Below are 23,233 nucleotides of genomic sequence, written 5' to 3'. Positions count from 1 at the left end.
CGCCAAATGTTCTCATAAAACCATCATTTAAATAATCGGTGCTAACGTGCGTTTACCCCTAAGAATAATAAATAGCAGCTCACCGAGAATTATACCTGAGCAGGTAAGAATATTTTGGAACGTACAGTCACTCCAAAAAGTTTATGCATTATCCAAAGAATCTGTGAATTGCTGATAACTTGGTATTGCCATTTCTCGGAAAAAATCATTACATATTTTTTATTTGTTAAAATTATTCTCATAAATTACAGATATTTTACAAGTGAGTTAATGAGTAATAACCAAATTCATGAGGGTGTCATTCTGTCATTATGGAATGTCTTCAACGTAGACTGTACTTAAAAAAATAGATCTACCTCAACCTGGTGAGTGTAATTTCCCGCCATGTCCTTTGACGTGAGCATGCGCTCGAGCGTTATTAGTACCGCTTGGCGCCATAGTTGCGCCATTCGCCATTGCTTTTTCCATTTGCTTCGCGAATATCGTTGTGTAAAGCACGTGGTAAGTATTTATTTTTTCCGTATAAACGTTGTTCATCTTATTTGTTATCTTACATAACCACTAACATACGTTGTGATAATAATTTTGCGTACATTGGGTGTTTCTGTAGCGTATTTTTTCGTAACAACGCCACAACACGCACATAACCTTGCTTTCGACAAAACTCATTTGGTGTATGCTAGTGTTCAATCTATTGTTTCACGTTTGTTTTAATTGTGACTAGATCGAACACTCGCCTGCAACTTGGGTTCGATCGTCGTCGTTGTGTTGTCAAAATGTTTTCACGTCATTGTTTTATGTACTTTTTTGATGCAACAGGTTGCAAGAATATAGTCGGATTTATTCTTCTTTGGTGATCTAGTTGTATGAGTGTATTATATATCATAAAGCTGGTTCAGCAAAGCAGATTGCATTCGACTGTACGACACGGGACCCAAGAAGATGATAGTTGCAAGAGTCATGTAGGGAATCTGGCTTGAAGGAACTTCTGGTGTGATATGTATTTTGTCAATATATCACAGCCAGTAGTTACCTACGAAATGGATTCCCGAATGCATCATTTGTAACCGTGTTGTCCAACCAATCAACTGTAAGTATGGGATACAAAAACAAAGAAGTCTTTTTTTACAAGTTTATATGGGTGTTTTAGTGTCCAATTTACAGTAACAATTAAAATGACCGCAAATGACACAGTAGCTGCCCTGTTTTTGTGTGGTTTCCAACACCCATTGTGTTTCACCAGTTTGAGTTTGAGTGGAAATCAAATTTAATTCATCACTCTCCAAATTACCTTGAGGACCAGGTGATGTTTTCAGAGTTTCTAAGTAAGTTGACAAGATCTCAATCATGTCACAGTTGCAGTCAGAATGCCCACATTTACATGATCTTGTGAATAACTGTTGACAGATGCATTCATCTGTGCCACATCCACAGGAACATTCTTTTGTATATTTCTCATCTAAATTTTGACAGATACATTCATCAACCTTGCACCCACAGGTACATGTATTTAAATTTTGACAGATGCACTCTTCAACTCGACATCCGCAGGAACAAACTTGGTTTTGGTCAGTGAATTCGTCACAAACGCAGTCAACGCTACAACTGCAAGGACGACAGCAGTCGGCAAATTTCTCCCTACCTTTTGGAATTATTTTTTCATGTTTTAATCCTTCCACTCCTATGACATCAGATATTTCAGCACAAATGCATTCTTCAACTGCACAGCCACAAGTGCAGCAGATTTCCAACTGTTTTCTTGTTACAACCCTTTCTCGCGATTTTTCCATTGCAAGTTTAGTTTCAAAGGACTGGATTGACCTCGATTGAAGTTTTTCTTTTGATGAGGTAATCAGATGGTTACTTCTGACACTCTGTTCATTTTGAGAACTGGTCACTGGTGCAGTTGATGGTTCTTTTTTGAGTTGTGAGGGTGGCACTGTTTCAGAACTTTTTTGGATATCTTTAGAATTCCTTGCAGCCTGAAGAACTTTTAACGTACGTTGAATTTGCGACCTGACGTCACTTTTTCCAACTTAAAAGAAAATCGTAGTTATAAATTTCATGTTGCGCTATTCTCATCTTACACCGACTCGGTTTGTTTTGTGACGTCCAATTGTTCAATTTTTGTATATCTTCTTTTTCTTGCTTCTTTTCGTATTCTTCGTCGATGTAATCAGCACACGGATCACAAATCTGTTTCTTCATCAACTACGTCGGAGAAGTGATGAGTGATAAAATAATAATGAACTACGCAGTCATACCTTTAACTTATCCAGTTTTCTTCGTTGTAAGTCTTTATAAATGTTCAACCACATTTTCTTTGTTTCTTCGTCTTCACAGGGCTTCAGTTTTGTTTTCTCTTCCTTATCCACTTTTTCTTTGGGTTTTTTAGATTTTAGTAATGTACATTTAATTGGCTTTACATTTTTTGAGAGGATACTTTTCCAAAATGACATACATTTCTCCAAATCAGGATCGTTGTCTTGGGTGTCAAAACTAAATGTCTAAAAGTTTTTCGGTTAATATGCTTTTTAAAATTTGCCCGCGTATACCTACTTTAAATAAAGACTCTCCAGAACGAACACTGTCTGCATCGATGGATGGAGTGGATTCAGTTTGAATTGAATCATCTGGTATTTTTTTAATAATTTCCTTGTTTCCTTCATCATTGTAACAAATGCGATCGCCTTGATGTATGCATTTACGGTCACATGTTACTGATTTTTTTGATCCAGTTGATCCTATACTTTCAGTTTTCAGAATTTCGCTCTCTTTGTGCACAGACATTTTTTTTTTTTGGCGAAATAAAGAACTAACATCAAATTTGACATATATGTTTATTTCTCCGGTAAATACATATTAGCGCTTATCTTTTGTCGCAATCTGTTGCTGATGGACGGCTGATGTAATTAAATACCTATCAATATATAGATTTCACAGTTTTAAAATTAGCGATTTTGTAAAAGAGAATCAAATGTTAATATTTAATATTGACTCAAGTTGCAAAAAACCATTTTGCCTTTGCAACAGCACTTTTATGGCATCAGTCATTTGAAATTCCTTTAAAACTGTACTTATATGGAAAATATTCAATCCAAACTATGAGTTTCTGGTACCTTTGTGCCTTGAGTTTCTGGTACCTTTGTGCCTTTGTTTGGTTTAAAAATATTGAAAAAACGCTGTTGCAAATGACAAGTGGTTTTTTGCAACTTGAGTCAACTTTAGGCAATTATGAAACTTCTCTACATACATAGAAAAAAAAAACTAATTGACTCGACATGAATCCTGTTAAAGCAAATGGCAAATTCATTATCTCAAAGTAAACCAACTAAAGAACACTGCAACAGAAATTGGAGTATTTAAATACATAGTATTTAAATGGCAATATTTTATGTATTTAAAAACATGATTACACTCTTGTCCTTAACACAATAATGTATACAATATTTTTCAATAAATTTAATACTCCACATCCAAAAATCAAGATCCGAATATTTAATGGTAGGGTGTTAGGGACATTCAACGTTTGTGAATGTTAAGTTGTTAATACAAAGTTATGGAATTTGAGAAAATTTAATCAGACTGATGGCCTGCTTAACAAGAATTATACGATTTAGTCGTCTTAAACGTAGGTTATTAATTTATCTAAATAGTATTTAATGATGATTTAATTTTAGAATGTGTAACATTAACTCGACACCTAACCTCACATAGGGTACCGATTGCATCTGTGGTTCCTCCACCTACAGTAACAATTACAAACCAACCATGGATTTCTCAAAAAATTGTTAAAATTGAAATACCCTTAATAACAAAGATCCAAATAGATTTGCCTAATTATGTAAAGAATATAACACCACTGCAGGAGCCTTGTCAAACTGATGGATTTGAATTGCCAACAACAACTGACTTGGCAATACCAAAACAGGCAGAACGTATGATTGTGATAAGACGGAATAAAATGAAAAGGCACAAATTAAAGAAACTAAGGAAGCGAATGAAATTTGAATGGGCAAAAGTATAAAATATTAAATTGTGGAATTGAATAATCCATTTTTTTTTTTAATTTTAGCGACGTCAAAAGCGAGAATGGAATAAAGAAAAAGCATTCCAAGCAGAACTGATACAACAGTGTAAAAAGGGGGAGGAATTTTCTGCTGAGAAATACGTGGAAGAACGCTTAAGTAAATTAAATGAAGTAACAATGCAGAAATCAAAAAAGAACAAAAGTTTAACGAATGACTGTACATAATGCTTATTTGGAGCATGGAGTAAACAATCGAATTAAACTTGGATTTTCTTTCATCACGTTCACTAATGACTTGATGCGTTCCTCTGTGAATTCGTCAACAGTTTTTTGATGTTCTTTAGTCTTGCGTGATCCAGCAATTCTTGCAACTGGCACAGTAGGTTGTGTTGTTACTGGTTTTGGCGTTGTAAGTTTCTTACCACCTGCAATTATTCTTACTTTACAATTTAGAAAATGACGGTGTTTTGATTTTACATTGGGACTTTGTTTGCTTCACGTGTTTAGTTTTCTTTGTTTTAGTTGGAGTTTGTGTAGAATGAACTTCCATTATTGTTTGAGTTTTAAAAGTTAATTGCGACTTCTGCTTATCGCTCTTCTCAGGTACTTTATGTTTATCAGTAACTAATGCTATTGTTGATTTAATCATTTCATAAGAATCAGTGGCTAATAATAATTTAGATGTAGTTGGTTTCTTTTCAGAAATATCTGTTACGAGACTCTCCTGACTATCTAGTGGTTTTACACCTTCTAGGGATTTGATTTCATCTTGTTTTTCAATAATTTCTTGTGACGTTTGTTCAACAATTTCTTCGTTAGTACTCCTCGAAGTGCTCACGTTTTTTTCTTTTTCTGTACTGATCTTTGATAGAGTTTCATCAGCAATTTTGGACATGATTTGGATCGATTTTCTTTCCATAGTAGAAATATGGAGAATTATTGAATCCCTTGCCAATGTTAAACGCGATTGTGTCATGGAACTTGTGCCCATTGGTTTAATAACACCCTCTTGTGATTTTATTGAATTTCGAGCACTTATATTTTTGTTTATGGATAATCGTCGGTTTTTTTTGTTATCCTTTTTGGCGTCTTTGTAGTCAATTGATGTTGATCCCCCCAAGGATACCTTTCTGATCTCTCTTTCATCATCGTCATCCACAGATTCCAATTTGTTCGCAGCACTCAAAGCCATTGGTATTATTTCTTGTAATTGAACAGGTGAGAGTTTAGGTATCTCTAAAGGCGATGTTGGCCGCGATGGTGGTGATATCTGCGGTGAAATGGTCAAAATTTGATTCTCTCTTGAAAGTACGCTTTCATCTGAAGAATGTTCGTGGCTAAAATGTACACTGGAATGATGAGATTTAACTTTGTCAATTTGACAATCTAATCTGAAAATGAAAATAACATGTGAATCGTAACACTTGTGATAAAAAGAAATTAATTGTGATACTTTTGACCAATCGATTGTTTGAAGATATTCAGCAACTCTTCCACATCGGCATTCCACAATGAATGCTTTTGATCTATTTCAACTCCTGCAGAAAACCTGCCTCTAAAATCTTCTCTTACATACATTTTTTCGTTAAAATAAAAAGCAGGTAAAACATCGCTCTCCTCCAATTCCTCATCTTCTAGTGACGATCTTTCAGTTTCAAGGTATTTCTCAACATTTTCGCTGTAATCAATAATGGGAGATTTTTCATCTATGGAATGTTTTAGAATAACTTCTCTTGTACTCTTTTGATGGTCTTGTTGGAATTTAGGGATACAATAGTCGTCTAATTCAAATTTTATCAGTTTGTTAATATTTAGCAAAAATTCTCCTTGTGTGGGAGCAGCCTTCAAGGCAAAATATATGAATTTTTGGAATTGGCGTAATATTTCTTTTAAACATCGTTCCCTCACATTGAGCTGCCTTATCTTTTTATTTTTTATGCGTGTTAATTTTTTGATCATAGTAGATTTTGCATTTATGTTCAATTTGTGTTTCTTTATTTGTGACAAATAATTATTTTCCATGTCATCTTTTTCAGCTTTACATTTTTTTCTTTCTTTGCAGAGGAGATACATCAAATTTGCGATGTTTTGACAGTGCAGTTTATGTTTGAGTTGTAACATCATTTCCTTACATTTTGTTCGTTCAAAGTCGATTGCGCATTTCTTTTTCATTTTTAAAGCCCTACATGACAAAAAAATCGTACAATATTGCAGTGTTAGTAAAAACATAATAAGTTACTTGATTTGTTTTGTAAAAATGCTAACAAGGACTTGCTCCTGTAATCTTAGTTTTTCAAGAAATTCTTCTGTTATTTTCTCCACGGTATCTTGTATCTCTTCTTCAAGTCGCGCTTGCCACAATACATTAAGTGAATCAATTTCGATTTGCATTTGTTCTTCTAATTGTTGAACTTGTTCGTAACACTCCCACAAAAGCTGGCTGATCTTATTTTCAAAGTAAAGCCGCATTTCATCCATTTCCTGCGCATATCTTGATTGTTCTTCTTCGCGCGCTTCCGCAACTAATTTATCTTTCTGTACTTCAAACATTTTCAGTAAATAATCTTCCCGTTCTTGAACAGCTTTTTCTTTTTCTATCCTCATTTCGTTCAAGAATTTCTGTTCGATTTCCGCCCCAATTTCTGTGTCGGAGAAATTTTATTCTACCTACTTTTAAAAAACCCGTAATTCTTACCAAGAATTCCTTGATGCGTCAACGCTTGGATATGTTTCTGAGTTAAAGGGGGCGTTAAGGCGACTTTTCCTATCAGCAAGTCACTCGGTGACACCCACAATTCGTCACCGGGTCCTTGTAAATACGGCGTTAAACCAAAATCTTCTTGCAAATCTGGATGACATTCTTCAAAAAGTACAAGAGCTAGCGGCAAGCCGGCAACCAATTTCACTTCTGAAATTGTTGGCACTTCCAAAGTTTGCATGAGTTCTTGTCTTCTCATATAATCGTCACTCCATAGCGTTTCTAAAATCAACCCGAGTGTCGATTTTTTTGGTAGAAATTTCTGGAGACCTTATTTTTGAAAAGAACATACCCATATTTACTTCAAATTTTGTAATAATTTTGATAAGACCGTTCTGATTGTCTAAACTGTCAATTTTAGACTAAAGAAAGCATTGTCAAATGTGTCAAAATATTTTCTTGAAGTGAAAAAAAGCAAGTGAAAAAGATACTACATAATTTGAAAGTACCGCATTTAAGTTTATTTATTACCAACTGACATGTATCATGTAACTAGCAACTGACAGTTGACAGAGTGACCAACTGTAAAGTGTCGTTCTCGTTATTTATTAACATCAAACTCATCAATCAAAGTAAAATAATTTGTTATATTCTAGTCATTTATGCCTGTGTTGCATTTAATATTTAAATTGAAATTAGCAATTGGTTTGAAAGAAATAATAGAAATAGAAACGAATAGTGAATTTTCAATCCTAAGAAATAATTCTACAGGTCATAATCAATTCATTAGTGGAATACTAAATCAGGATGTCAGCTAAGAGTAAAAATGGTAATAACTCAAATATCGTGGCTTACAGTGATGTAGCTATTAGAAACAATTTGTCAGTGGTTGAATATTGTCGTACTTCGATGGCAGCCCTTTCAGGTTGTACAGCAGGTCAGGAGACAATTGTCAATTAGGTATTAACAGTACTCACAAAATTAAATTTTAGGGGTCTTGGGTTTGACTGGGTTATATGGTGCTGCATTCTACATTTTTGCAGTGACAAGTTTATGGATAATGATATTATGTAAAGCTGGCTTTTCTAACTGGAAAAGTTATTTCATTTCCCGAAAGGCACTTCTTACAAATGGATTTTTTGGTCAATTATTTACCTATATTCTATGTTGGACGTTTATTTATGGAATGGTACATGTGTATTAATTGCAATAAATTATACGAATATTAAAATGCAAATATTTATATGCAGTTGTTTTATAAGGGATGATCATTGATCACGTCCTTCATGTAGTAATAAAGATGGCGATCGACGAACGAAATTTCCGTTCTACTTACTACGAAAAAGTCGGATTTAAAAGTGTAGAAGAAAAGCGGTCACTAGAAATTTTATTAAAAGAAAAACAATTGGATTTATCTAAGTTGAAGCAGTTTTGTTTAAGATTCGGTATACCAGCAGTTCATAGAAATTTAGTATGGAAATTATTATTAGGTAATTTGTACTTTTTATTGTGGCTAAACTGTGCAGCGCCAAGATGAAATTGTAGGAATACTTCCTCTACAAGAAAAATGCCACGATTTCGTAATTGCACAACGAAAAGAAGAATATTCAAATTTAGTACATGCCTTAAATGTCTTAAAAATAAACAAAGATCTTCCCAAATCAGAAGTTTTTGTAGCAATGTGGCTTTTACAAAGTGGCAAATTAAGGTATGAAATGATATATGAAAATGAAAAAGGATTATTTGCCATAATTAAATCGATGATGTTTTATTTCGATTATGATGTTGATGTATATTGGCTGGCAAAAACCTTCTATGATATAGTACAAAAGTTTCATTATGAAGTTCCAAAACTAATAGAAGCTACTCATGTATTATTAGAGAAAGAAGATTCTAAACTGTACAAGCATTTAACTAAAATCGAAGCTTTAGAAAATTTACCGTTAGAAAATTGGTTTGATTGTTGCTTTGCTGGAATTTTAAATGATATGGTTTTGGGAAGGTGAGATAAGAATACAAGCCATTCTTGTAATAAAGAATTTTATTTTAGGATTTGGGATAAGATTGTGGGTGGGTCATACAAGATTTTAGTCTACACCGCTGTTGTCATTTTAACTAGTTTAAAACTCAAACTATTAAGATGTAATGGTATAGAATGTATTATTGAAAGTATCGCAAATGTAAGGAACACTAATAATATTTGAGTAGTTTTGACACTAGTTTTTGTAGATTTCTGAAGAACTTGCTGAAGTGATTGTGAACAAATCGGTTGACTTGTGGCAACAACAGGGCAGTCCATTGACAATTTATGATAAACCTAAACCGTAACAAGTGTCTTATTGTGATTTTTTAAATGTATATTTTTATAATGTAATTAAAATTTTGTATATTTGCATCAAGTTAGGGTTTTTTTGATGTTGAGGTTTAAAAAAGGCATTTAAAGGTTAGGTACACGTCAACTGTGACATCCGATTTAAATAAGTCAACAATTTTGGTAATATAAAGCAATTAGTTAAAACCTTCCTGGAAATTTGAACTTGTCAAAATAGATAAGATTACACTACACGTATTGACATTAATAATGAGACGCTGCTAAACTTGAAGCATAAATTGCTAAATAAAATGGCACTAGAAAGGGACAATCGAGAGAGTTTAATACAGAAATATATAAAAATATTTCTTGTAGTTAGTGGATATTGGTTAGTAGACTAAACTTTTTGTTAATTTTTTTTTCGAAAACATGTCGCTTAAGATTCGATAAGGTGGTGTAGCGCGAAATTTAAAATATTTCTTTTATTTTAGGATAGTTTCAATTTTGACAGTCTTTATTAATAAGACTCTACTGAGCGAGATAGATTTAAACGCGCCTATGTTTATTGCTCTATATCAAACGTTGATCACAGCATTAATATGTTTCATGAAGAAAGGTCTTGCAAAGGTGTTTCCTAAGCATTTTAGTTTTCCTGACACAAATGTTTGGAATGTAAAGACAATGAAAACTGTAAGTACATACCTAGCATGTTAAAAAATCTGGGCAACTTGAATCATATTTCAGATTTTACCAGTGTCGTTGATGTTCACAATGATGATTGCCATGAATAACTTATGTTTAAAATATGTTTCGGTGGCATTTTACTATATTGGAAGGTCTCTAACTACAATTTTTAATGTCTCTTTTACCTATATATTGTTAGGGGAAAAAACATCCAAAGAATGTTTGTTTTTTTGTGGAGTAATTATATTTGGATTTTATTTAGGAGTAGATCAAGAGAATTTAGCTGGTAGTCTTTCAATAAGTGGTACTATTTTCGGTATTTTAGCATCATTGTCCTTGTCACTTTATTCAATTTTTACAAAAAAAGTTTTACCCAAAATTGATAATGAAGTGTGGGTATTATCATATTATAATAATATATATGCTACAATTTTATTTATTCCATTGATGCTTTTTAATAATGAATTTGTTATCTTATTCAACTATATGGAGCTCATACAAACATATTTTTGTATTATCATGACTGTTGGGGGAATTTGTGGATTTGCAATAGGATTTTTTACTTCCTTGCAAATTAAAGTAAGTACAGATTTGGTAGATAGTTTTTCAAATTTTTATATATCTATTTCTAGTATACATCAGCTTTAACTCATAACATATCAGGCACAGCAAAAGCTTGTGCTCAAACGGTTTTGGCTACTTATTGGTATCAAGAGACAAAGTCTATTATTTGGTGGTGTTCAAATTTTGCTGTGCTTTTTGGAAGTGCAGGATATGCTAGAGTCAAACAGTTGGATATGGAACGGAAACATAAAGAAAATGTGGCATACCAAAAAGTTTGATGACTGTTTAGATGTTTATAATTCAAATTGTACAAAAGTGGTAAACTCACAGACAACAGCATTTAAAGTGAATTTTTGAGTCATTCTAGTAGGTACTGTTAGAAGCATGCAAATTTTATAAGAGTGTAAAACCTCTCCAATTTATTAATTTGTTTTTATAAAAAATGAAAATATTTATGCCTTCTTATTTAACCACGTTTGTCATGTGATTAATTACACTGATTATGATGTAGATGGGCATATATTGTTTGAGAATTATACTGTAACATTAATATTGTTTAAACAAGTATTCTTTCAAAAAAAAAAAATTAGTTCATGATTGTCAGTGTCGCGAATCTTGCCCCCACTTTACATGGAAAAAATAATATCCAGTATTTTTTATGCTTATACAGATAATTTCAGAAAATAAAACATATAGCTCAGAAACATAAATTTATTTACGTATGAAATTACATTAAAGATATTGTGTATTTTGTAAAAACAGAAAGCTAAAAGTTTGTATAGTCGATACAATTCGTTAAACCATTGGAGACGAGGTCTTCTCATTCAATGGTTAAACTTATATGTAGCATATTACATGTATAATTTTAGAGTTTGTTCACACCAAGACAAACATGACGAAATGTTGGTCAACTGAGTCGTAGAAATTGAAACCACAAGTAGGTCCAATTTATTATGAAATAAGATAAACCTCCTTAAAATTAAAACTTAAAAAAGAGATAAATTTTCACAGTGGTTACTAAGAGTGTAAGTCCAAAAGCTACAGTTCCAATTAATTCGAAGGTAATTACAAAATTTCCAAAATGTGACTTGGGTAGGTACACAATTTTCAAAACTGCTTCATTGGTTTACTTTACCGCATGAATATGACAGTTTATATAAAAGCAGTGAAAATGCATAATTTATTACTCAGGTTGCTGAGCACTGAGAAAATAGGATAAGGTTGTGACAAATAGAATCAGTGCCTGAATCCTTATTGCACTTTGCTGGTGCATTTAGATGGATTGCCAGCCAGCATCTACATCTAGTTTATAGTATGCAGTGGCGGCTCGTGACTCGTTGACGAGGGAGGGCTCTGTCACATGTACAGTTACGGCCACGGAATTTCGTCAGTTATTTTACTGTCAATTCGAAAAAAACTTGTGAAGTCGAAGCTTTATTGTCACTATGACTGACATTCAAAATTTTTGTTGTGACAGAAGTTCTGTCACGCACAATAAAAATCAAAATGCCACATCCATGTCAAAAATTCCAATGTCCAGGGTTATAAATACAGGGTTATTCTAAATGATTGTAGTCGAAGTAGGCGTGAAAACTGAATGTAAAATTTATGGTTGCCGCTCCACATAAAAAAATCATCAAAATGATGTGTAAAATTGGGTGCAAAACAACTCAATATTTTTAAAATTGATTGTAGAACAACTCAATATTTCTGGATTCAATCGTTAATTTAACAAAAATAAATAAAATCCTCATCACCGCACTTTCCACCTAAAAAATGACAGTGACAGCGACACAACTGACAGTTCACATGAAAGCGGCAAAAACGTAATAACATGGGCATGGCCTACTTCGACTACAATCATTTAGAATAACCCTGTATATAAAACCTATCTTACAGCTAATGTCAGTTGAATCACAACGACTGACGAAATTCCGTGGCCAAAGCTGTACATATACGGGCTGTTTCCTAAAAAACTCCGCAAGCCGTAGCTCCGTTATTTAAACAATACAATAGTTATAAAAACACTACAAAACGGCTTATTTTTTATTTTTCAACATTAATTGTTATGTCAAATAAGTGTCATAAGTATTTATTTATTTTTATTCTGGTAGAGAATTTTTTTCTGACTTCAATGATGTCTAAAGGCGGCCTTACACCAAGGCAACAATTGGCAACATGTAGCACGCAACATTTTTAGTAATGTTGCCGTTCATTACTAAAAAATGTTGCAGGCAACATGTTGCCAATTGTTGCCTTGGTGTAAGGCCACCTTAACACGTCGACTTTTGTCCAATAAAAATTCAAGAAACAACATTTTTATTACGTTACAATGTTTTATTAATGAATTTGAAAAAAAAGCAAGCGCGCCGTGGATGTTTTAAATCACACACACCTTCTTCAGTCCACATAGACACTAACAAATACAGGGTGATTCATCTTTTACCACCGGTGGCAAAATGACCCTTAAGAATTGAGAAAAATTTATAAAATTTACAGCGTTGATTTGTCGAAAAACTTACTTTCGACCTAATTAACTTATAAATTCCATTTTTTGATATTATGTGCCTTATGGATAATAAATTAGGTCTGCAAAATATGAAAGTGAAATCATAATTTTGCCACCGGCGGTAAAAGATGAATCACCCTGTATATTGACAATTCAATGGTCTGATTTAAATAGATTAAATTTTAAGTGTCCCAGTTTTATTTGTCCACCGACCGTACCTACTAATTATTTGGTTTGAACATTATTTTATGTTATTTAATGTTGTTTAAATGGGCTTTGTACATATTACTTATTTTCTTAATAATATCTAACCATGACAGTAATTTCGTTGTATGGAAGACAATAATATGGATAAAGATCTGTCAAAATACAAAATGATCATATTTTGTACTCAAACACAATGAACCTTAAAATAAATCAAAATTGATCATCTGAATTGGGTGACAGATTGTTGTAGATAGCCGTACGATTTAGATTATGATTAGTAAATTCACTGTAAGATTGATAATCCACATTTTTTTCAATTGAAAAAGATTACTTGAGTTGCGTGATCCTATAACGACAGATTTCGTTTACGTATATCTGTTTTTTTTTTGCTACAAGTTTATTTTTCTATTAGTTTCTCTTTGGTATTGCAATGCTTTTATTCAGAATCCCGTTTACTTTTTGTACGTATGAGATAAATGGAAAACTAGAAATGTTTAAAATTTCGATTAAAAGTGTAAACGCTCTAGAGCCTAGACAGAGAATTGACATTGACCGGGCTCGTTTACCCAACTCTTCGAAAAATTGACTAAAAATTGCCAACAAGACAAAGACTAGATTAAGACTACCTTTGTGACAATTCACACCTCCATGTCACACAAATAATCGAGATCTGGTCCGTGTCTTGTTTATATTGTTTCGTCAGTCTTTCGAAGCTAGTAAGACCTGCTCGGTCAGTTATAATTATTTGTTAGTATTTTTTATTCTTTGCTCGAGATGTAAAATGGTAATGCTGTTCTGAATATTCCCAGCTTTTCCACCCGCCATCATTAGGCGGTATAGACCCAGCCAGTATAACTTTTCTTAATTCTCAAAAATATTAGTTTGGATCCATTTGAAAATTTGCGGTCATACGATTCAAGGTATTTTCAATAATTCTTATTGGTAATAAATTTGATTATTCCTAATATCTGTGGTATAGTTGGTATTGTTGTCACTGTTTTTATTGTTGTCATTATAATTTTTAAATAAATATTGTACTTATAGTAGTGGAATATATGTAAATTATAAAAAAAGTTTTACTTTAAAAAGATATCCTCTTTCATAATGCGTTGTTAAAAATCTAGTGTGTCATTTAATATTTTGAAGTGAGAGCGGAGTAATGACGTGATTACTAATATAGGGTACAAAGTTAGGTCCCCCAAATGTTGGCTTTCATTCTAAAATTTCAAATTTGTAATGTTAAAGACACCTATCTAGGTCCGAACTTTTCGCGTGGACACCCGGAATATAGCAGAGCGGGATATCTTAATCTCACGCTATGGGGAAATATTTCAAAAACGTTAGCTGAATACCGTCAACTTATATACTTCGTCCAGCGAGAGATTGGGAGATTTTAAATTGTAGGCTTGTACCTTGTACCCAACACTAGAAAATGGACTAGAATACATTAACTAGAGCATAATTTCAGGACAAAAATGTTACTGCTTGAAGGATATATTTCAAATTTTACGTGCGCTAACTACCACTACTTTCTCTACGTAGAATTTAGTGATTTTTATGTCAACCAATCTCTTGCTGGACAAACCATAGTATGTAGGTACTTGGTACAATAAACATATAATAATTAATTAATGAATACCACACTATCAATTCATATCCCAACTTATGTTGGATTGGATTCCTCTCTTCAAGACGCTTCTTTTGGTGTAGGTATAAAAGTTAGACCGTAACTATTTTAGTTTTCGAGGAAAATGAAGAAACGAACTGTAATACAGCACTTTAAGTTTTTAACAGAAATTTCAACGATTTTCTGATGAATTAAACTTGCGTTTTATTTTTTTTACGTAAGTTTTAAAACCTAGTTTTTGCACTTTTATTCAGTTGGTCTGAGATATTAGGATATACCTATTTTTTAAATTGTAAAATACGGTTCTTTAAATGTAGCATTTTTTATTTATAACAAAAATATTTTATAATAAAAGATTAGATGTAGGTCATTTTTGAGGGATAGGTGCAGATTATTGTAACATTAATTATTATATTATTTATTATTGGATTTTAGTAAACATATTACCACACGTAAAGAGATAGGTATTTACAAAACAAAAAGAGCTTTACCATAATTATCAAAATACTTTGCTTGTTACTTTATAACGAGTAGGCAAAATTCAATATATTTTGTTGAAGTTTTATCAGAAACACTACAGAAAACACTTAAATCAGTTTTTGCCAAATATAGGCCAACATGTCAAACCTAACATATCATTCATCTTCATCAATCCCAACCAACGATCTCAAGGAGTTGTGCAACCGATAAAGTTTTTACTTTAGCAGGATACAGAAAGTCTATTTTTGCCTCCTCCAGCACCAGCATAATAAAAATTTAATAAAACAAGCGCAGGTCGCATATACAAATTTATTTTGGGTAGCCAATAAATTTGTTACCGAGGCAAGTTTAAATAAATATTTATAACTCATATAATAATTATTTTGCAGTTCGTAGATTATCACATTTGAACACCGATAAGAAAGGAGAAAAATTCAATCGATCGTATTATTACATCTTATCAGATATCTTTATCTCCCCCCAGTTAGCCACTTTTATTTGGATAATACAATAAATATACAGTAGTTATCACCTTACCATAGTACGCCCATAAGATTTAATTTCGCATAAATACAAATAAAAAATCTGTACTGTTTATATTAGTAAAATTACGTGGAGTTGTTGCAGATTAGATTAAGAATTAGTGTAATTGTAACCGGCGAAGTGTTGTACATTGGTGACATTCAACGATCACAAAAATTTGTCAGGAGCCGTCAATAATATTTTATGGCGAAATAGTGTTATAAAATCAAATAGGGTAATGCAAATACACAAGACGAGAAGTCTACTGGTGTTTTACTTTAAAAATATTCGTTGAATAAAAGCATGCCGGGGTATTTGTTGTGACGTTTTCGTAAATGTTTGGATTGTCTGATCGAACACAGACTTGAAGATTTAAAATAAATCGATTATTTTCCTCTTAAAACAGACTCTAGTTAGTTTGTTGTATAGTTACAAAGCCGAAAAGAAGATTTATATCGACCGTAAAAGCTCGCTGTTTGTTTAGCTGGCTATGAAAATATGATCACTTTTGTTTATTGCTGCATTTGTTTGTTGATTGTTTGTTGCCAGACGACCAGAATTGAAAGCGAAGGTAAGCATATCTTTTGCACTATCCAACAATTTCCACCCGCCTCTCCAATCTTATCATTTTGACTGCTGTGATTGATCGTAACGTTAATTTGATCACTAACAACGCCACAATGAAATATTTTTCTCGTATAACATTCTTTACTGTCACAAAAACTAATAAAAAATATGTTTTTATTAAACTTTGCACTACACATCAACAACTGATACCGTTTTGAAAAATCGTACCCGATCAATAATTCTATTAATTATGCACACTTCCAAAGAGAGATTGCGATAACCTGTGGCCTTATTGGTGATTGATTTAACACTCGAATAATGGACCTTTTGTAATTTTCTTTTCTTGTAGAATATGATTACACCAATGATTCGCCAGATACTTTACCAAAAGTGGCATTTTCACGGTATAAAACTGGATCAGATATACTGATGGGATGCAATAATCACCACCCCAATAAGGACAATATTACTTGGGAATTTAAGGTATGTTGTTTCATTTATTCTGTTTCATTAAAAATTATATATTATTGTGTTAATTTCAATTAGAACAATTGTTTCGTATCATTCTAAAGCAGACAAGAAATGTATAATAAGTACCTAAATACATTATACATATTGTGAAATTATAGGAAGCCCAATAAAATATTATTGTATTGAAGCCGATTATTTAAAGTAACTTAATTGGATATACAGAATAAACGAATAACATGTATATCTACCTACATATGTATAGCAAAAATATTACTGATCGGATCCACATGCAGTAACAATCGATTCTAAACAATGAGGTTTTTGTCTTATAAAAGGTTGAAACTAATAACAGTGCCTACAAAGAAAATGAAGAAATTTATAAAGACATCCATAATCCTTTAGGTACATACATTACATACAAAACCAAATAATTTCGTCAATAAGAGATATAGCAACCACAATGTGTTTAAAGGAGCATATTTTTCTTTATAAGTAGTACATTACCTATTCAAGAAAATTAATTGTAACTAAACAATTAGAAACTGCTTCTGTTGAATTAAGAAATAAGCAAAATTATAAATATTTTTGGTTGTTGTTTTTGATGTTATTAAGTTTTTGTTTTATTACGTGATTCTGGACTTTTCAAAAACATTTTGTACTTTAATTTTCAAACGAATTAGCCAACGCCGGTATGCACAAATGAATTAATAAAATAGCTGTAAGTGTATAATATCTAGGTACTAACAAAACAATGAATCGATGAATAAAAAATAATGATGATACAAAAAAATAAATCTTAAATATTTGCAGCACTGTGAGAATAATTATAAAGGAATCCATTTTAATAAAAGAAATATGTATAAACTGGGCAACACTGATGGTGAATGGAAGAAGTTGAACTTTAATAAAATGAGAAAAAAGTTAGAAATAAAAAATGCCACTGAAGAGAACATCGGGCTGTACAGATGTTTGTACAATGAGTCAGTTATAAAAATATATGTGGTGGATGTTGTAGGTAAGTGATATAGGTACGTCTAATTTTTCGAAATGATAATTTGTTCTGCAGTTTCAGCAAAATACAACGGTCCTCCACCAGAGGTTTTGTCGTTGATACCGTCGTCTAATTCAACCATATTATCAAATACACCCTTGGTAATTCAGTGTAAAGCGAAAAGTGTAACACCTCCTGAAATACGATGGTTTAAAGAATGCGACGTACAAACCTGTGAACTAAACTATAAAGGGCACTGCTATTGTGCCATACCGTCATCGAATTCTGCTTTTGCAATAAGCAATAATATTTATCTCAACAAACTTAATATTTATAATTCGCGTAGAGTAGATAGTGGGACTTACATCTGTTTAGTGGTTTCATCATACGGCACCGCTTACAAAAATATCACCATTAAAGTTCAAGACATCAGTGAGAGCGAAGAAACCAACAAATCATTTTCATTACTGTTTTTAATACCTTTATGTTTAATTCTCGTACCTGTTACAATATGGCTGTGTTTTTATCGAAGGAAAAAGAAACATCGACACAGCTTAAATGAACATCAAAAACAACTGATCAAACCAGTTGTTGAAGTTGATATTGTCTTAAACGTGGACGATGTTATTTAATTATCTCAAAACTATTTGTTGTGATAGGGTAAAATGGGGATAGTTGCCCTAGGAGGATAGACGCGCTAGCACCACATACCTAGCACCTTTAAAAAGGAAACTACATCAGATGTTACTCTGATTTTTTCTCTACGCATGTCCATAGTATGAAAAGTAATGGTGGCAATAACGTTTTCACTGGTGCGAGGTAAGTTTCACCTTGTTTTGACTGTCTCTGAAGTGAATTAGTTGCTGTTCTTAATTTGCGGGATATACGTGGTGCTTATAATAAGGTTTCTAAAGGTTATTTGACGTAGTAAATTATTTCTTTTTATATCACATGATCTAATATGCGTATAAGTTACGCTTTGTGTTTGTTTCAACAAGATCGTTTAAGTGAGAAGTTTAAAATTAACTGGGGCAACTATCCCATACCTAAATCCTATGCGAGGAATTTATGCCCCACATGGAATGAGGATAAATGCCCTTATATTAATCACCCTATTTTTATCTATTGAAAACTTTTAGTGATGTCTTGTTATAGAGAAAATGCCAAGAAAATATCAAAGGAAGAGTAACGCTCCACTTCGTGCTCACTGGAGAGAGGAAAGTTTAATTGAAGCTATGAACTTAGTAACTATAAAAAAAAGGCCTAAACGCAGCTAGCCGAAAATTCAATATTCCGTGTAGAACACTTAGAAGGCGTTTTAAAAACCATCAAACACAAAAAATTACCTTAGGAAAACATCCTGGTTTAGGCTTTAACAAATGAGAAACGACTTGTTAAGCATATCAAACGTCTTCAAAAATCAGGATTTCCAGGATAGGAAAAGTAACTATTTTTGGTCCTAAGGGTTTAAGAGAAGAACTGGCTGGAAAACATTGGTTTGCCTCATTTATGGAACGAAACTCTAGAGAACTTTTCATTCAAAAGAGTGAAGGACTATCTCTGACACGGGCTAAAGGAATGAATTACAACCAAGAAGCCCAGAATGAAATGTTTTTTCACAGAAAAATCTATACTTAAGTAGAAATGTGATTGGAAAGTTAATTGCATCGGCATGGAAAAGAGCTGCTACACCATCCAATGGCATTTCAGGGTTTGTTGCTACAGGAATTTACCCTTTCAACGGAAATATAATTCCTGATGATTATTTCTTCAACATTTAGGACAACTCAAAAAATGAAAATGATTCAGATCATTCGGAAATCGAAAATCCTACGATGAGAGAATTTTTCGAGGACGATAACAATTGGGTATGTTTTCATATTTGATGAAACACCAAATGACAGACACCATAGGAAAAAAAAATAATGACATAATTCAAGAAGTGACAACTATAATTCCCAATAAGGCACAAGAAGATGAAATGTTTGAAGAAAAAAATATTAAGTTATTTGAACACAATGCTAAAAAGAAGGAACTTAAAGTCGCTTAGGCAGTAAATTTTTCGATGAACAGAAACCTACATGTTCGAAATACCTGAATGATTTTTTTTCAATTATTATTAATGAGGAAACGAATATAAATAACCCTGAAGAAACGCCAACAAAGATTTTGTTTAATGTTGCCTCTATTCCTACAATACCTATCACAAAATCTAAAAGAAAACAGTCACTCAGTCAGACAAATGAAAAAAATTGTGATTCAAAAAGTAAAGAAACTAAGAAACGGAAAAAAGATAAGGAAGATAAGGAAATGTGTATTGAGTGACGATTGAGTGTAATGAAATATATTATTTATCACAAGATACTTGCGATTGGATCAGTTGCATCGGCTGTTCAAAGAACTGTAGATACTGCTTACGAAACACAATGCAATACCCAATACATGTGGCGAGACAGAAATTAAAATGAAAAAATTGTCTTCTGCAAAACGAGGAAAATTAGATGATCAATAATTTTTAAATTTTTGTTTTGTTTCATTAGCAGGTACATTAAATTTTTCCTTAATACTTAAATATACATATTTTTAATCGAATTTATTTCCTACAGCTCTAGTAATACCTAAACAATTAATTCAGAGACGTGTCTCCATCAGGGCAACTATATTCTCTTTCATGGGGCATAAATCCCACCCTCGGGGCGTCTATCCTCAAATGTAAGGGTTATTAAAAAAAATTATTATAGCAAGGAAACAAATTGAAAACATTGTCCTAACGAAGTAAAAGGACTAAAATTTCACCTCGCATTAAAAGTCATATTACGCTACGTTTGTTACATTTCAATGAGAAAACAAATGTTTCATTGTATAGTTAAATATCTCGATTAGGCAAGGTAACTAATTGATTTTTTGCAAATAAATGTTACTAGTTTAATATTGCATTATTTTTGAATAATCACGACGTCCGTTAAACATTTTGTTATTCATAGTAGGTATTTTCTCGTTTAGTGATTCAGTTGGTGATCATAAAGTTGTCAAAATTGCAAGTCACTAACAACTGTCGACAGGTCAAGGTGATTTAAAATTTAGTAAAAATAATTGTATTTCATTTCGTTAAAAACTGATTCAATCAGATCAGTTAACTATAACTTTACTGCTCATCACAGCTGCTCATGCTCATATTCCTCCTGTGTATTCCTCGTTTAGTAATTCAGTTGGTATGTTGGTAATAAAGTTGTCAAAATTGCAAGTCACTAGCAACTGTCTCTACTTCAAGGTGATTTAAAATTTAGTGAACATAATTTTATTTCATTTCTTTAAAGACTTATTGAGTCAGATCAGTTAACAATAACTGACTGCTTTATGATGGCAGGACTATTTAGTACAATAGTGAGAAGGGTATGTAAAACTATATAAAAAAAATTTGGTTATGTCTTATTCATTTATTTTTCCAGGGTCCCCAATTATTCAAAGTTACTTCCACCACAATTAAAAATAATGCGCTACGTAGCCTTTCAGCTGGTAAAGTAATATAAAATATAATTTAAGTATATTTAATAATGTTTCTGCTTTAAGGTCAAACTCTATTTGCACCCCGGGTTCAGCAGCCTGCTCCTAATTTTAAAGGAACAGCTGTCATTAATGGCAGTTTTAAAGAAATACAATTAAATGACTATAAAGGGAAATATGTTGTTTTAGTTTTCTATCCACTTGATTTGTAAGTAGTATAATATTATAAAACAATTAAAATTATCATTCTTTTTTTAGCACTTTTGTGTGTCCTACTGAATTAATAGCGTTAGATGAACGCTATGAAGATTTTAAAAAGTTAAACACAGAAGTAATTGGATGTTCTATTGATTCTCATTTCTCCCACTTAGGATGGATGAATACCAAAAGATCTGTTAGCCAATCAAAAAGATAATATGCTCATCAGATTAATGATTAAATCTTACAGGAAGGTGGTTTAGGTCAGTTAAAGTATCCTTTATTGTCTGATATTAACAAGAACATTGCTCGTGATTATGAAGTACTACTGGAAAAAGATGGAGTTGCACTGAGAGGGCTTTTTATCATAGACCCTAATGGCATTCTTCGGCAAATTACAATTAATGATTTACCAATAGGACGTTCTGTTGAAGAGAGCCTTAGATTAATTGAAGCCTTACAGTTTGTTGAGAAACATGGAGAAGGTAGTTAAGCTTTATAATGTTTCATTTTTGTAACATTGATTTATTTTAGTGTGTCCTGCTAATTGGAAAAAAGGAAGTAAGACTATTAAACCTGATCCTCAAGGATCTAAAGAATATTTTCAAGCAGCTAATAAATAATCATGTTCATAGATTGATATTTTTTGAAAATTTAGAATAAAATTGTATAGAGCATCAAATGTTTTCAACTTTTACCAGGTAAATTGTTAAGATTTGAGTTTTATGAGGTCTAATTTTGAAGTGTGAAATATTATCTTTGATGATGTAACTTTCCCTATAAATCTTAATCAAAATCAGTGTACTCACTCATAAAGGTTAAAGATACTTTGTGACTGTTATTAAAACAACATTGTTATAGCTGTTGTAATTATCATAATGAAATTCTAATTTCTTAATGAATTATTTTTGTTATTTTAAAAAGTGAATTACTTGTGTTGAAGTGGTATGCAAAAAATGTTTTTAAAGGTACAGTCGATGGACAAATAAAATTGGGACCAAAATGATAATCACATAAGTCAAAATTTACAAATTTGCATCGTTTAATTACAGCTTTATCACAAATAGGTTAACTTTGGAATGACATATTATATAGACCCTGACAAATTTATTGACAATTGAATAGTCTGATTTACATAGACTAAATTTTAAGTGTCCCAATTTTATTTGTCCATCGACCGTACATGCTAACAAAGTTTAAAGGTGTATCATAAAAAAAAATAATCAGACTTGGCATAATGTGCATTTAGATATTCAAGAAATTTTTGTTTGTTAACATTTTAGTATGGTGTACTTACCTTTTGCATGTATGTAATTATTTTCAAAATATTCATTCTCTCATGTACAAGCTTAAAAAAATTGCACCACTATAATACAATAATAATCTTTAAAAAATGGGCCGTGCAGGCGTTGAAACATGTGGAACAGTGTAAAGTTTGAATTTCCCACCGTTTGACACTAATAATATTTGTTTACGTTTAATCGGCACATGAATGAACAGTTTGTTTTCAGTAAAGGGTGCCTTTAGATATTTGCTTCGAGAATAGGAATCGTTAGTTATTCTATTTTTAATGTAAAACATTGCAAAGAAAAAAAAATTGTTTTGTTTATAAATTTTATGCTCTAATTACAATTGTCAATTTACTTTACACTTTAAAAAAGCAAAACAATTGACGGTTTCCAACGCCATCCAGCCTCACCCGATATAATAGAGGATGTGATTAAAAAGTGGTCAAAAATATCCCATTCGAAAATTTAGCTACATGTGTAATGCATTAATTAACATTTTGACTCTGATTCCATAATTATATATTATGAATGACATTGACGGCCAAAATTTATTGCTCGCGACTGTACTTTCAACAAATTTC

The 23,233-nt window shown here is 32.1% G+C and overlaps 8 protein-coding genes across 14 annotated transcripts; 6 read left to right on the top strand and 2 right to left on the bottom strand.

Annotated features, from left to right (window-relative positions):
• Window positions 1-1,118: 1,118 nt before the first annotated feature.
• LOC138127364 (uncharacterized protein DDB_G0284459-like) lies at window positions 1,119-3,008 on the bottom strand. Of its 2 annotated transcripts, none has more exons than XM_069043416.1 (4): window positions 2,560-3,008; window positions 2,265-2,507; window positions 2,094-2,211; window positions 1,119-2,035 (listed from the first exon to the last, which is right to left on the bottom strand). In XM_069043416.1, the coding sequence occupies exons 1-4, from the start codon at window positions 2,788-2,790 to the stop codon at window positions 1,134-1,136; spliced, it is 1,494 nt and encodes a 497-aa protein (XP_068899517.1). In that variant the 5' UTR covers window positions 2,791-3,008; the 3' UTR covers window positions 1,119-1,133. The 2 variants fall into 2 exon arrangements, with proteins under 2 accessions (XP_068899517.1, XP_068899516.1); XM_069043415.1 differs by having other exon boundaries at window positions 2,088-2,211; window positions 2,560-3,007.
• Window positions 3,009-3,472: 464 nt separating this feature from the next.
• On the top strand, window positions 3,473-4,292 carry LOC138127369 (uncharacterized). The gene is made up of 3 exons (XM_069043422.1): window positions 3,473-3,631; window positions 3,681-4,021; window positions 4,076-4,292. The coding sequence occupies exons 1-3, from the start codon at window positions 3,589-3,591 to the stop codon at window positions 4,253-4,255; spliced, it is 564 nt and encodes a 187-aa protein (XP_068899523.1). The 5' UTR covers window positions 3,473-3,588; the 3' UTR covers window positions 4,256-4,292.
• On the bottom strand, window positions 4,217-7,253 carry LOC138127363 (interaptin-like). 3 transcript variants are annotated; one of them, XM_069043414.1, is made up of 7 exons: window positions 7,081-7,253; window positions 6,726-7,010; window positions 6,270-6,672; window positions 5,484-6,212; window positions 5,261-5,421; window positions 4,508-5,224; window positions 4,217-4,455 (listed from the first exon to the last, which is right to left on the bottom strand). In XM_069043414.1, the coding sequence occupies exons 1-7, from the start codon at window positions 7,082-7,084 to the stop codon at window positions 4,259-4,261; spliced, it is 2,496 nt and encodes an 831-aa protein (XP_068899515.1). In that variant the 5' UTR covers window positions 7,085-7,253; the 3' UTR covers window positions 4,217-4,258. The 3 variants fall into 3 exon arrangements, with proteins under 3 accessions (XP_068899515.1, XP_068899512.1, XP_068899514.1); XM_069043411.1 differs by having other exon boundaries at window positions 4,508-5,421; window positions 7,081-7,252; XM_069043413.1 differs by having other exon boundaries at window positions 4,508-5,421; window positions 6,726-7,253.
• Window positions 7,254-7,259: 6 nt separating this feature from the next.
• Window positions 7,260-7,959, top strand: EMC6 (ER membrane protein complex subunit 6). Of its 2 annotated transcripts, XM_069043424.1 has the most exons (3): window positions 7,260-7,360; window positions 7,500-7,665; window positions 7,721-7,959. In XM_069043424.1, the coding sequence occupies exons 2-3, from the start codon at window positions 7,536-7,538 to the stop codon at window positions 7,930-7,932; spliced, it is 342 nt and encodes a 113-aa protein (XP_068899525.1). In that variant the 5' UTR covers window positions 7,260-7,360; window positions 7,500-7,535; the 3' UTR covers window positions 7,933-7,959. The 2 variants fall into 2 exon arrangements, with proteins under 2 accessions (XP_068899525.1, XP_068899524.1); XM_069043423.1 differs by having other exon boundaries at window positions 7,279-7,665.
• A 37-nt stretch (window positions 7,960-7,996) lies between these two features.
• On the top strand, window positions 7,997-9,127 carry TBC1d7 (TBC1 domain family member 7). The gene is made up of 4 exons (XM_069043419.1): window positions 7,997-8,218; window positions 8,274-8,730; window positions 8,779-8,908; window positions 8,958-9,127. The coding sequence occupies exons 1-4, from the start codon at window positions 8,029-8,031 to the stop codon at window positions 9,054-9,056; spliced, it is 876 nt and encodes a 291-aa protein (XP_068899520.1). The 5' UTR covers window positions 7,997-8,028; the 3' UTR covers window positions 9,057-9,127.
• A 44-nt stretch (window positions 9,128-9,171) lies between these two features.
• On the top strand, window positions 9,172-10,740 carry nac (GDP-fucose transporter nac). The gene is made up of 4 exons (XM_069043417.1): window positions 9,172-9,427; window positions 9,531-9,729; window positions 9,784-10,302; window positions 10,356-10,740. Exons 1-4 carry the CDS (start codon window positions 9,351-9,353, stop codon window positions 10,563-10,565), a joined length of 1,005 nt encoding a protein of 334 aa, XP_068899518.1. The 5' UTR covers window positions 9,172-9,350; the 3' UTR covers window positions 10,566-10,740.
• A 4,777-nt stretch (window positions 10,741-15,517) lies between these two features.
• LOC138127366 (CD226 antigen) lies at window positions 15,518-20,590 on the top strand. 3 transcript variants are annotated; one of them, XR_011158197.1, is made up of 5 exons: window positions 15,518-16,203; window positions 16,549-16,682; window positions 17,481-17,685; window positions 17,737-18,480; window positions 18,817-20,590. XR_011158197.1 is itself a non-coding variant. In XM_069043418.1 (4 exons), the coding sequence occupies exons 1-4, from the start codon at window positions 16,131-16,133 to the stop codon at window positions 18,291-18,293; spliced, it is 969 nt and encodes a 322-aa protein (XP_068899519.1). In that variant the 5' UTR covers window positions 15,518-16,130; the 3' UTR covers window positions 18,294-20,590. The 3 variants fall into 3 exon arrangements, 1 of the variants encoding a protein (XP_068899519.1); XR_011158198.1 differs by having other exon boundaries at window positions 17,737-20,204; window positions 20,268-20,590; XM_069043418.1 differs by having other exon boundaries at window positions 17,737-20,590.
• Window positions 20,591-20,735: 145 nt separating this feature from the next.
• LOC138127368 (peroxiredoxin 2-like) lies at window positions 20,736-22,045 on the top strand. Its single transcript, XM_069043421.1, has 6 exons — window positions 20,736-21,054; window positions 21,111-21,177; window positions 21,232-21,373; window positions 21,424-21,559; window positions 21,614-21,848; window positions 21,898-22,045. The coding sequence occupies exons 1-6, from the start codon at window positions 21,019-21,021 to the stop codon at window positions 21,984-21,986; spliced, it is 705 nt and encodes a 234-aa protein (XP_068899522.1). The 5' UTR covers window positions 20,736-21,018; the 3' UTR covers window positions 21,987-22,045.
• The last annotated feature ends 1,188 nt before the right edge of the window (window positions 22,046-23,233 follow it).

This window comes from Tenebrio molitor, chromosome 3 (assembly GCF_963966145.1).
Source record: "Tenebrio molitor chromosome 3, icTenMoli1.1, whole genome shotgun sequence".
NCBI lineage: Eukaryota > Metazoa > Arthropoda > Insecta > Coleoptera > Tenebrionidae > Tenebrio > Tenebrio molitor.
Note: the sequence above shows the minus strand (reverse complement) of the source record. Positions and strands in the feature narration are given on the sequence as shown.

Excerpts from the sequence above, each read along its gene's own strand:
- LOC138127364 (XM_069043415.1), bottom strand. The coding sequence starts at position 2,790 with ATGTCTGTGCACAAAGAGAGCGAAATTCTGAAAACTGAAAGTATAGGA. Across the intron at positions 2,212-2,264 it reads GAAAACTGGATAAGTTAAAG|TTGATGAAGAAACAGATTTG; the intron begins GTATGACTGCGT and ends TCTCCGACGTAG. Across the intron at positions 2,036-2,087 it reads ACAAAACAAACCGAGTCGGT|TTGGAAAAAGTGACGTCAGG; the intron begins GTAAGATGAGAA and ends TTTTCTTTTAAG.
- LOC138127369 (XM_069043422.1), top strand. The coding sequence starts at position 3,589 with ATGGCCTGCTTAACAAGAATTATACGATTTAGTCGTCTTAAAC. Across the intron at positions 3,632-3,680 it reads ACGATTTAGTCGTCTTAAAC|AATGTGTAACATTAACTCGA; the intron begins GTAGGTTATTAA and ends ATTTAATTTTAG. Across the intron at positions 4,022-4,075 it reads TGAAATTTGAATGGGCAAAA|CGACGTCAAAAGCGAGAATG; the intron begins GTATAAAATATT and ends TTTTAATTTTAG.
- LOC138127363 (XM_069043411.1), bottom strand. Across the intron at positions 5,422-5,483 it reads AAACAATCGATTGGTCAAAA|ATTAGATTGTCAAATTGACA; the intron begins GTATCACAATTA and ends TTTCATTTTCAG. Across the intron at positions 4,456-4,507 it reads GAAGCAAACAAAGTCCCAAT|GTGGTAAGAAACTTACAACG; the intron begins GTAAAATCAAAA and ends GAATAATTGCAG.
- EMC6 (XM_069043424.1), top strand. The coding sequence starts at position 7,536 with ATGTCAGCTAAGAGTAAAAATGGTAATAACTCAAATATCGTGGCTTAC. Across the intron at positions 7,666-7,720 it reads CCTTTCAGGTTGTACAGCAG|GGGTCTTGGGTTTGACTGGG; the intron begins GTCAGGAGACAA and ends ATTAAATTTTAG.
- TBC1d7 (XM_069043419.1), top strand. The coding sequence starts at position 8,029 with ATGGCGATCGACGAACGAAATTTCCGTTCTACTTACTACGAAAAAGTC. Across the intron at positions 8,219-8,273 it reads AGTATGGAAATTATTATTAG|GAATACTTCCTCTACAAGAA; the intron begins GTAATTTGTACT and ends ATGAAATTGTAG. Across the intron at positions 8,909-8,957 it reads TTATTGAAAGTATCGCAAAT|ATTTCTGAAGAACTTGCTGA; the intron begins GTAAGGAACACT and ends TAGTTTTTGTAG.
- nac (XM_069043417.1), top strand. The coding sequence starts at position 9,351 with ATGGCACTAGAAAGGGACAATCGAGAGAGTTTAATACAGAAATATATA. Across the intron at positions 9,730-9,783 it reads ATGTAAAGACAATGAAAACT|ATTTTACCAGTGTCGTTGAT; the intron begins GTAAGTACATAC and ends ATCATATTTCAG. Across the intron at positions 10,303-10,355 it reads TTACTTCCTTGCAAATTAAA|TATACATCAGCTTTAACTCA; the intron begins GTAAGTACAGAT and ends ATCTATTTCTAG.
- LOC138127366 (XM_069043418.1), top strand. The coding sequence starts at position 16,131 with ATGATCACTTTTGTTTATTGCTGCATTTGTTTGTTGATTGTTTGTTGC. Across the intron at positions 16,204-16,548 it reads GACCAGAATTGAAAGCGAAG|AATATGATTACACCAATGAT; the intron begins GTAAGCATATCT and ends CTTTTCTTGTAG. Across the intron at positions 16,683-17,480 it reads ATATTACTTGGGAATTTAAG|CACTGTGAGAATAATTATAA; the intron begins GTATGTTGTTTC and ends AAATATTTGCAG.
- LOC138127368 (XM_069043421.1), top strand. The coding sequence starts at position 21,019 with ATGATGGCAGGACTATTTAGTACAATAGTGAGAAGG. Across the intron at positions 21,055-21,110 it reads TTAGTACAATAGTGAGAAGG|GGTCCCCAATTATTCAAAGT; the intron begins GTATGTAAAACT and ends TTATTTTTCCAG. Across the intron at positions 21,849-21,897 it reads TGTTGAGAAACATGGAGAAG|TGTGTCCTGCTAATTGGAAA; the intron begins GTAGTTAAGCTT and ends GATTTATTTTAG.